Source organism: Macadamia integrifolia, chromosome 11 (assembly GCF_013358625.1).
Source record: "Macadamia integrifolia cultivar HAES 741 chromosome 11, SCU_Mint_v3, whole genome shotgun sequence".
NCBI classification, from domain to species: Eukaryota; Viridiplantae; Streptophyta; class Magnoliopsida; order Proteales; family Proteaceae; genus Macadamia; species Macadamia integrifolia.
In genome coordinates this window covers 19,208,680-19,220,838 of record NC_056567.1, presented here as the reverse complement: position 1 = coordinate 19,220,838, position 12,159 = coordinate 19,208,680, and the positions used below count along the sequence as shown (strand labels likewise).

General features: G+C 37.6%; 1 protein-coding gene across 2 annotated transcripts in view; it reads right to left on the bottom strand.

Annotated features, from left to right (window-relative positions):
• Window positions 1–1,070: 1,070 nt before the first annotated feature.
• Window positions 1,071–12,159, bottom strand: part of LOC122094219 (RNA-dependent RNA polymerase 6-like) — a 14,070-nt gene continuing 2,981 nt past the window's right edge. The window contains exons 1-3 of one of the 2 annotated variants that reach the window (XM_042664948.1): window positions 11,658–12,153; window positions 3,896–6,594; window positions 1,071–2,053 (exon numbers count right to left, since the gene is read on the bottom strand). In XM_042664948.1, coding sequence (XP_042520882.1) covers window positions 1,169–2,053; window positions 3,896–6,594; window positions 11,658–11,718 — 3,645 coding nt within the window. In that variant the 5' untranslated portion in view covers window positions 11,719–12,153 and the 3' untranslated portion in view covers window positions 1,071–1,168. Of the gene's footprint in view, window positions 2,054–3,895; window positions 6,595–11,657; window positions 12,154–12,159 lie in introns of those variants that run through there. The other variant, XM_042664949.1, reaches the window with a different exon arrangement.

Here is a 12,159-nt window from a genome sequence, read left to right as displayed (position 1 = left end):
AAGCTTTGAACAGTAAATCGAATCGAAAAAAAAAAAAAAAAAACCAGTGAGTGAGAGTGAGAGTGAGAGTGAGACCAGTACTAGAGGAGAAGAAGCTGCTAGGACAATGAGGAAGCTTCATTACCTGAGTGGTGGGAAGTGACACCACCATGGCCAATGAATTTGAGAGGTACTATCTTGAGCTCTTTGTTTTTTTTTTTTTTTTTTTTTTTTCTGTCCTCTTTGCCCATATAATATTCCCGCGCTTTCTGCTTGACCGTTTGGCTGTTCTTCAAGTGTCATGATGCAGTCCTCTAAAGGAGTAGAGCTAAATATGGTCCCTCTTCATCTGATCCTATGGGATTAGTATCTTTTGTATCAGTCAAGAGTCAAGAGACTCAAGACTAGAAAATCAATATTTAGAATACATTTGGAACTTGGGTATTACTTGTTGCTCATCTATTAAAGTAGGAAAAAGCTTTCTACTAAAAATAAATAAATAAATAAAAACTATATCTACTTGGATAAACCAACCAACCAACCAACCTTCCAAAAAAAATTGAAAAAAATAAAAATAAAAATAATTCCTCTTATGCTCATCCCTTTCAGTTCAGCAAAAGGGAATCAACCCATTCTACTTTTATTCTCCTTTGCCAATTGAATATGATTGCATTTTAAAACTTTTTAATTACCCCAGCCCCAAGAAACCCAAAGAATCATAAGAGAGAGAGAGAGAGAGAGAGGGAGGTAGTCTCCTCCGATTTTCTCTTGGGTCAAGTCAAGTCCTTTAATTATTAGGAAAATGTTTTCTGTAGAGAAGTGTGGCTCCTATGTGTGGGCAAAGCCACTTGGAGCCCCAATTTCTATGAATCTTGGAGCGTGGCATGGATCGGCACAAAATTGAATTTATGGGTGAAGATATTTCATTTTGTCACACTTAGAATAAGCTAAGCGATGATGAATAAGGTGTTCTGAAATGTCTAGGACTTATTAATTATGGTTCTAGAGCTTCTTCAGGTTTTTAATAATATTCCAAATCCTTAGGATGATCCGTAGGATTAAAATAGTTAAAACTGAATTTTGATAAATAATGGTAAAATGGATTTTTCATATATGTGAGATCTGGTTCGAACCCAAAAAATAGACCCCGCTTTGGTTCGAAATCATGCTTTCAACCGAACCCTAATCCCTATGGCCAGTTCAAGTCAATCAAGAGTACGGGAAAAACAGAGTACCTACTGATGGGCTTACTGGTATCAACAACGATGTTATCATCTAGACATTTAATCTTAATTCGAGCCAAGAAATCAACAGCAATCCAAGCAAAACTAAGCATTGCCGGTTTGTTGCCGTTGACTTTATGGTCCTTCAATTCCTGTGTTTTCCTCACCCACTCAGGGTGGTAAGCCGCATGGTACCATGCTGATGCCTTCTGTTCATACATGGAATTCTTTGCATCATCAGTGAGCTGCTGGAAGTCATTACCCATGTTCTCAAAAATATGTCTGAACTCCTTCCTGAGTACATTGTAGGCACCATTGAGCCTATCTTTCATCTCCCGTTGGTTCTTGGTCTCGGGCATGGACCATATATGTCCTGTCACCACCTCTTCCTCCCGGTTAACTCTGTACTGGGCCAGAAGAGCACTCAGGTGCCCATCATACGTGCACTTTTGATTCCAGGCATCCATCATGAAACCTGCAAAACCTGGAACCTCAAGATCTGGGTCAAAAGGAATGTCTTCAGCTGTCAGCTCTGAATTTGCTGCCATTTCTATATCGGGAGCATCTATGATTTGGCGATATAGTATCCCCAAGATCTTTTCCGACCTGTATGATATGTTCTCATCCTTGCCCATGAAGTCTGGATAAATTTTTGGTTTTAGTGAGTGGGGCATGCTAACAAGCTGTCCAGTTTTCGGGAAATCCACTGCTGTTGCAGCAAGCTCTGCTAGTTTGATGCATTTCCCATCCAAGGCTCCATCTTTACTCTGGTCTGCGTGAACCACATGAGCATTGCATATTTTACCAAGTTGCGCAGTCACCATGGACTCCATGAAAAAATTTATTCTGTCCTATAAAACCAAAAACCAACACAACCATGAGAAAATTTTGAGAAGTTGTAGTGCTAATACTAGGTGTGGCAATGAATCAGTTCCACCATTGTGACCAGGTAAATTATTCCAGTTCCTGGTATTTGTCAGCCAATATTAAATCCTATCCCAACACAATTAAAAGTTGCATACTAAGGAGTTAAACTCATACCATGAGCTTGAGTTTAGCTCTACTATGTGGATTACCATTTGTTCCACGGGTCTGTTGTAGGTGAGTCTATGCAAAGGCCTGTCAGCTATCTTCAAGAGTGACTCAAATTATATCAAGAAAATATGTTCTCTGAATCACAATTTTTTCATTTTCAATCATTAGAACTTAGAAAGATGATAGAGTGATCCAGTTATATTTTTAATTGGATATTAAGTAGTTGACAATCTACCAATGGTCATCATAACACTAATAAAAGAAAACATAACAAGCCTCCATAAATTTTTCTTTTTGTTGCCCTTAAAAGGAGGTGAGGCAAAAAAAAAACTAAAGGGCGAAGGTAAATTTAGTTATTTCTGAAGCAGTACTATGTCAAGAACTGTTGAAATACAGCACCAATTATGCTGCATATTATTTGAAGCAATAGGTAATCTGTGGATTCAATTGAACTCAACGGATGATTGAACATCCCAAAAGAACGTATTATTAAATTATGACAGACGTCACATAAAGACCATAAGAAGCTTAAAAAAAATGTCTGGCAAATCCATTTTTTGTGAATTCTATTCAACTATTCATTTTATTTCAATAATATACCAACCTAGTAAGTTTTTTTTTTTTTTTTTTTTTGGGGGTGTGGGGGGGTGTGGAAGGGAGGATGTTAAATAATCTAGCTAGAGAGAGGCAGCAGCAGAAGGAGAAGTTACACTAAACAGTACTAATCTCCTGTAGTAAAATTAAGCATAACAGACACACTGAACTCCCAAGTATATATGGTCACTACCCAAGAAATTTCAACAGCACATAAGAATAATTGCTTTGGAAGTTTGTTGAGCCATCTGGAAACCATAAACTTATTCAATCCTAATCTATGCCTCCTCCATTACCCCAAAAAAAAAAAATACTAATAATCACTGGTTTCCGGAAGAGGATAGTGTAATTGGCCAAAGACTTCATGTTTGAAGGTAGGAGGAGAGAGAAGCTGGATGTCGTTTGAACATAAACCCCTAAAAAGCTTCAAGAATCTACCTATTGCACAAGGCACCTGCCCCTACAGGGTCTGGGGAGGGTCAAAATCTGGCTAAAAAACTTCAAGAATATTTTAGAAAGTTTCTGAGGCTTCTGATATTGTTCAGTCCCAGGTAGATGGGACAAAAAATATCAGCAACAAATAGCATGAATCTTGCCTTGGCAAAAAAAATTGTATAGGCATCATAGTCTTTCTATATCTGGAATGTCTTATTCAACAATATGAAGCATAATCCCTTATGTCATAACATATTAATGCACCAGATACTCCATGCAACCTAGTAAATTCTGTGTACCACCCAAATAACACTTTCGGAAAATGCAATTATGGCAAAGTAATTCAAAGATAGTTACAACACCAACAGAAAATCAGGAAAAATGGTAACTGAGAAAATCTTGAAATCCGGAATCCACCATCCAGTACTCTATATAAGAAAGCTCTAATGCTCTTATTAAAGAATTTAATTGACTGCTCTTACTGCATAGATCAATGAAATAATGTCCATAGCCAAATAAAAAAAAATATTTTACACAGAAGTTTTTGCTTGTTAAATATTCTGCAACTTTATTATGGTAACTATAACAAAAGCATAAGTCGCCATTATTAAGGGAAGGCAGAAAGTTACCTGGCGATTGACGGGGCGTTGCAACTCTTTGGCTTTTACAGAGTCATAATCCATCGGTGGCCAGCTCTTTTTGCTTGGAGGTATGAGAGTTTCCTCCCAAGTCACAAAGTACTGATCCCCATCAAGGTCACTACCAGATGCTTCATTTGTATGTGGCCTTTCACCCTTTTGAGGGAAAACCAAGCAATCAACAAGATGATGTAAACCAGGCACATCTACAGCTTTCAGAACCCGAACATCTCCTGGATGCAGACAAGGATTTTTTACCATGACTACAATGCCCTTGATTACTTCTATATTCTTCGTCTGAGAAAATCTGGATCCATGTTTTGAAAAATAATTCTGGGGTGAAGGTGTTGAGACTTGGATAAAACATTGTCCATGCTCAAGTACCCCTAATTCATCGAAGCACCCAATCATCCATCGTCCTTTAGGAACAAAAATCCTAGCCCTCTCAAGTAGATCTCCCATCTGGGCTGCTCTTATGCAAGATAACATCCCTCTAAGATGAGGTTCTGTCTGAGGCTTGAAACCGGCACTCAGCAGAATCGCTGCAGTATTTCCTTGCTCACCACATGATGAGATAAGGACATCAAAAGCCACATCACTGTTGTCCAGTATCTGGCTTAGTTTAGAAACCATATCATTTTGCATTCTTGAGAACGTGTCATCCGGGACACCCAAGGCAGAAAGCAGAGTTATAATCTGCCTGTTTAAGAACCCTGGTTGGAACCGAGTCCATGATATGACCTCCAGGGTTGTGTGCGTAGACACAAATTTATTCATGCTTCGTCTAAGTGAGAGGAGGATCCCATTATTTTTTCTTGCAGGCCAACAGGTGACTACTCCCTTGCAACCAGCATACCTGATCTGAAAGGCAGAAGGAGGAGGATCAACTGTAAGTCGCAATTTCTCCGCAACTTCCATTGCTAGTTGAGGAGTTATTATGCCAATGCCATCAGAAAAGACATAATTATTTCTCTTTATATCTGGAAGGTCCATGTTGACCTCCTCTTGTGGAACATCAACTGTGGCATAGGTGGATGAGAAACACTGACCCATCCTAGCTGCACACTTTGCAACATTCCTATCGGTGAACTTCCCCATCCAATTCAGGATATCTATCACCCTCACATCTTCATCTTCGGCAAAAAACCAGGCAGAACAGTCTCTCAATTGATTAGATGAATAGGCCAGAAAGGAATACTTCCGACCACACAAATAAAACCCTTTATTCATAATGGTTTTTATCCTCTGATAAATTGTGGTTTTCTGCTTGTAGAACTTTGATGTGATGTCCCTCACAATAGGAGCAACGCCAAAGGACAGAACACTAAAATTCAGCTGCTGAAATCCTTCATCCATAAAGGCTACCCTTAAGAACCTATCAGCTTTTTCTTTGTATTTCCTGAGAACCCGGTTAGAACGTTCCACCTCAGGTAAAAGACAGTAAGCTTTGGTTGGAGTTATAACTATCCTCCTCACTTCAACATTATCACCCAAACCCCTACTGCTCATGAGAAGTTTAGGGTTCTTCTTCGACCATTCTTGGACAGCTTCTAGTCTCTTGCATGGGTTGAATATTGGATCCCCAAAAGAGTATATATGCGTTAATGCAGTAATATTCACTTCCCTTGGCTGACTTCTTAGTAATTCGAAGAACTCATCAGACAACAAGTGTTGGTTGATGATACCCTTATGAAGAACAGCATTAACCAAAAACATTATATCAAAGCTAATTCCATCCTTGTGCTGAACACAGAAGAAGTGATTTGACATTTGCATCTCAAAATTGGGTTCATCTTGGATTCTTAGCCGCTGTCTAGGATATTCCGGTACCCTCTGTTCTCTTAGATAATTCACGGCCTTCTCCAATCTCAATCCAAAACGGGCTGGGACCGAGATCCTATAAGAGCTGCACCTGCCGATCACTCTGCTAGGTGTGAAGTCTGTAGTCCTGATCCAAGGATCCTCATCATCCAACATATCAGATGGAAATGTGTCATAGATGTCATCATCAGCAGTTCTATAGTAGAGATGAGGAGATGACTCAAGCTGCAGCAAAATTACTTTAGAATATAGGTCTGTATATTCTCTGAAGTAACTGATGTTTCTTACCAAAAACTCCACATTGAAGTCACACTTTATCACTGCATGGCTCCTTGTGCCTTTGAATAAGAAAGCAGTATCCATTGAAAATTGGATCTTGCAGGTCGCATCAAAAGGATCAACAAGGAAGTAAACTCCAGAAGTGGGTCCTTTCCAGCCAACTCGGAGTTCAATTGGGCTAACAAGAGAACCAATCTCAACACAGGCTGGAATCTTGAAAGGACATATTTTCCTCCTCCTCTGATTAATGTGAAATGGGCTCTCAGGTCCCAAACTCACCTTCAGAGGGTGATGGTTCAGAAAAAGCTCAGCATTGTGTGCTTCCATTCTTGCTGCATGAGATACAAAATGCACGAAGGCGTGAGGTACCACCTTCTCGTAGTCATCTTCTTTTTTAACTGCCTCCATGTCTGTGATGTTATAGTCTGGGTTGGACCCCGGAGGTGTCCAAGATGTCTTCAGCCTGCACCTCCATACCATTCCAATTTCATGTTCTATGAAATCCGTGAGGCCTCGTGCTGTGACGTTTCTGTCAAATCCACCAAAGCTAACTTGAGGGACAATGACATCCTTTTCATTTTCCTCCATAACTGAAACAAAAAAATTACATTCAGTCGAAGAAAAATATAACTAGATGCAAGTAAATTTGTAAGTCCTCTCATTCTGAGTCCAATTCAAGTTTATAGATTAAAATATTGCAGCAAACACTAGGTAGATTTACAATGCAGAAGAAATCATCAAATAGTACCAGTTCAATTATGAAATTTATCATTTCTGCAATAATTAACTCAAAGCAGAAGCAACTAAACCAAATTATCAAAGGAGAATTGAAGACAATGTTCCATTTGACAACGTGAGAGTCAGAAAGAACATCCAATTCTCAAAGAATCGAGCATATGATTAAAAATATCTGATAAGAAAATGGAATTAATATGACATTATGACCCTCCCCAGACCCACAGTGGCGGGAGCCTCGTGCATTGAGTACACCTTTTTTCTATCATAGCCAACAAAAAAAAAAAAAAAAATTGCTAATTTTTTCCAAGACATACTTAAATTTTATTTCATTTCACTCATATAGAACTAAGTTAGGAATCCTCTCAGCCAAAAAAGTTGATTGAATAATTTGATTAAATCAAAGAGGAAAATAAAATGACTGAGAATGTTGGTTAAAGTGAAGATAGCGTATACATGAGACTGCAAACAACAGAGCAAATCATGGCAGTACAGAGTTGTAGATGTGAAGCAGAAGTAATCTATAATCTTCAAAGAAAATATTATGAAGCAATCAAAACAAACATATCCATCAAAATTGAATTCTTATCCCTTCTGTAAAACTTTTCACTATTAATGAACTTGCAGGAGAATAAGCTAAACTGAAATTATCACCATTGAAATGAAAGTGAATGCGAATTTTATATAAGATGATTTAGAGTAATAACATAAAAATGGGGCCTCCCTCTGCTCCGTTCCCCTCCCCCTAAGCTTTTGTAATTCTTTGTACTGCTAGTACTGTTGTGTTCGGCCCCCCCCCCCCCTTTTCTAATTTTGGAGGAAAAAAAAAAAAAATGGACCTCATTTGATATCTACATGTAAGATTGAACAGAAAGTTACAAGAAATTTGTCAAACTACCAAAAAAAAGCTTCATCCTGAAAAAATTATAAAATACTCAGTTGTGAAATTTCAATATGTATCCTCTGATTTCTGGTCAAGTTAACCAACTAGAAATATTCATTAAGGGGCACGGAAAACAGCACAATAGGACGACCTTCTTGCCATTTTGGTATAATCCTAAAGGTCTGAATACCACAACAGACAAAGAAGCTCATAGGCAGATAGGAGCACAGAGGTGATGCAGCTCGAAGCAAATTGAGAAATAAACCAGAAGATAGAAACAAAGTTTAGAGCAAGGGGAAGCCAAGTACAAAATGAAAAAGGTCAGAGACAAGGCTTCTGAAAGAAAGCCATTGAAAGAAACATTAGGACAGTCCCGTTGAATGCCTAGCGAAGTTAGTCATTGAGAGATATGTTGGGGAGAGAGGGTGCCTTGGCAGGGAAAGACATTAGGAATGATATGATGGGGCCATAGGGGAATGTGATGGGCAATATATGTTAAGCGGGAGAGAAAGTGGAGTGATGACATTAAAAGCCAAGGTAGTGCCCATGAGATACATTGGAGATAAAGTCAAGGGATAGATGAGTATGTATTGCTCATGATGCCGTGACTTGAAGAGGAAAGAGAGATGAGCATTTAATGCTCGTGATAACATAAATTAAAATAAATAATAAAAAAAATCCGACTACATACTGCATCAAGAGGTGCCAAGCTAATGGAGTGTTATAATCTACAATAAAACCTTCAAAATAATATGAAGAAACAGACATAAGTGAAACTAACTTTCTGATCAGTGTAATTTAAATACTGGTAATAAAAAACCAAAATTAGTTAAACTCAATATTTAAGGCATTGATTTGTTTCCTACAGCACATGTCCTATACGTATCTGTTCTTCACTCCCACAGTGCAATGCTAAAAGGAAATGAGAGTTTCCTTTAATATCAAGTGGCATCAAAAGTATCAACCATCTTCGTACTGATGTATAGGAAAAATGATATCGCTAGATACACAATTATAGTTAGCAAGTGAGAGGTGATAGGGTTGAGATTTATCATCTACACAGATCATGTATCCTTACATGGTCTACACAATATTTGCCATGTGGTAGCTTAAATGGGGCTAAAAAATTTGGATAGGTAGACCCCAAGTTCCTCAGGAGAACAATAATCTTTCACCGTCTTTGTGGGAATCGGTGTCATCTTTAGAGAGGAATACATAGATAGAGGCATCACCTAGAGTAGGGTCTAGGACCCATGACCATGATCCTCCTCAATATCACTCCAATAGAAACTAGTTAAATATTGATTATGGGTACGTGTCATGATGCATAGTAGAGTAGGGTCTAGGACCCATGACCATGATCCTCCTCAATATCACTCCAATAGAAACTAGTTAAATATTGATTATGGGTACGTGTCATGATGCATAGTAGGCAAGGTTTGAGGCAAACTGGTCTTCCTAGTTATTTGGTGTTTTAATAATATAATAAATATTCTAACCCTAAACACATACATCACATCATAATCAAACAAGACATCGAAGATTAAAATCAAAGATGTGAATCTATGAAATAAAGGAAAGGAAGGGACTCACTTAAATCTAGCTGCACTACAAAACACCATTACTATCCATACTCTAACCTAATTAAAAAAAAAAAGGGTATATGATATAGTAATACGTAAGAAGCTAATCTATCCGGTTCTGTGTTGGTTCATCAGATATTGAAGACCATGTATCTCGAATCATCCTTGGCTTGTTATTGACACAAGTATACAAAACCGATTTTAGTATGAGTATTAATAACCCAACCTAATCGGACTAATTGAATGGCATGGAGGACAATTCTTTCAAACATGGTTCATGTGTGGTAGCCTTGATATTGATCCGAATCGGGTTAGAAACATAGTGAACAATATCTGCTTACTCAACCGAGTTCAGAACAAGTCCATAATACTCCATATATTGAGAACCGTGTGATCCTAATGCAGACCGGTTCAGGAAACAAAGATGACAACAAATGGATTCACCAGAGCCAGGTTATATTTGTTCATTGCATTGAGAACCATGTTTACTCAAACAGGTTCCAGTCTGAAACATGGTGAACGATGCACGTGTTTGAAAAAATAAGGCCAAAATCATGTCGACATGCTGAAACATGGTGAACAATGCACGGGCTTGAAAAAATAGGCCAAAATCATGTCAACATAGTTATGAACAACACTAACATTAGTTCTGCGGAGCCCTAAGCTTAATGGTTCTATGTCCCTACATGATGCATGAATCTGACTTGGGACATGAGTTCACCCTTAGCAAGGAGCACCAAACTATACCTATCACAATGCCTTCACATATGAATCAAATGGTATAGTAGTGTCCTTTTTATATATCTGAAGGTATAAGATTAAGGGTTATGGTTTCACTATGAGTAAACCGCATGTCTTCACACCGGGCTCATGATTATAACATGTGGCTAAATGTCGATTGCAGTGGTGTTTGCAATTTATGATGTAATTATGATGTAAAGTAAGCAAAACAATAACCATAATAAAAGAAATCAAAATAAAGTAACAAGTATTTATCATTAAAAAAAAAAAAAAAAAAAAAACAAATACAAACTAAAATTCTGACAGTCTCTAGTGGAGTCGCTACTGTTAGAACAGTGATCTTTCACCGTCCTTCCAGGAATTAGTATCCTACTTGGAGAAAAAGAAAACATAGATACAGTCACCATTTGGATTAAGGTCTAGGAACCATAAACATGACTCCTAATATGAAATGGGGACTATTCAAACCATGATAATGGGTACATGTTAAGTTGCGGACAAGAGAAGGTGTGGGGCATCTCAGTCCACCCAGTTAAATAGTTTTCCTAGTTATTTGGTATTTTTATAAGATAATAAATATTCTAACCCTAAACATATGCATCACATTGTGATCAAAAGAGGATTCAAATGTTGAAATCAAAGACATGAATCGAAGAAATAAAAGAAAGGAATGAGATCACACAAATCCAAAAGCACTACAAAAGAACGGTAGTATGCATAATCTAACCTAATCAAATAAAACATTATATGATAGAATAATATGAAAGAAGCTAATCTAAGTTATTGTTCAGCAAAAAAGAAAATAGAACCTTAATTTAAAAGTATGGTATTCACAAGAATGCCATTCCATACAACAAAAGTCTTAAATATGATAATAAAGAAGGAAAAAAGAATCCTAACATGTGAATGATGTAGAAAATATATTTAAATGCAAAGATAATCCTAAATATGTATAATTTTATCCTAAAAACATGAAAACAGAAATAAAATATTTTAAGAAAAAAATTCAGATAAAATAAAGAAAGTAAAAACTACCTATGTATTCCTACAATACAAAATGTACCCTAACAAGCAAGCATAAATAAAACAAATAAATACAAAAAATACTAAAAAAAAATGCAAGACTCGGTGACTATGTTTAGTACAAGATATTTAATGATAAAAAACATACAATCACAAAATTTGGACTGATCTTAAGTTTGTTTGACATGTCTTTGATCTGACAATCTTTCTAGGGGTATTTTGGCCATTTTCTAGAACTACATCTCTCGGTCATTCTGAGCTGATCCAAAATATTAGTTGGAAGCACAATAAAAAATCTAAATCATGTAACTCAAAAATGCATTAAGGACTATAAAAAGGGTAGTTATTAGTGTCACAATCATCTGTGACGTTTCTGAAAGTCACAAGACAGATTTAAGCTGTTTAATTTCACAGTTCTTCCTATTTATACTATTTGTTCCTGCTCAGATTTGTAGGAGAGTACACAGTAACGGCAAGAGTACTAATACAGATGCATGAACATATATAGAATGCATACCAATTCTCAGCGATAATATTATGCAAATACTGTTTGCATGTATTGGGTTTCCTAGTTAAGATATTGCCATATTAGATGGTACTCTTGTGTATTTATACCCATCAATGTACTGTAATACATATCTATCAAAAAAATGTAATGAAATAGATATTCAAAGTTTTATAATCTCACATTGTATCAGAGCCTTGAATATGGCAATCCTCATGTCTGTGTCCAAAAAATCCAAACCCATCTCTGCCACTTATGATTTCAAAAACCAGAATCGAATACAACCGATTTATATGGGAATCGGCACTGACCGATCCGGTGGATTCACAACAACTCCTGTTGATTTCTGGCCAATTCTTGTCAATTTCAGCCGATTCAATTACCGGTTCCGAGTTTTGAAACCCTGCTGCCAGTCTTCAATCTGCCACCAACCTGCACCACCGCCACTTCATCTCCTCAAACCACCACCAACAGCCGCTGCCCCTGTTTCTCTCTCCGAAAGGAAAGCCCCAACTTGCTTGCCCACTCCGCTACCTCTCAGCTCTCGCAAATCCCTACTATCTGCGGCATCGACGCAAGCCTCAACCTGCTTGCCACAACCCATCCTGCCTCCCTCTCTTTCCCGCAACACCCCCGCACTTTCTACAACCACACCTCCCTGCCGGAACATCATACACAGTGAACA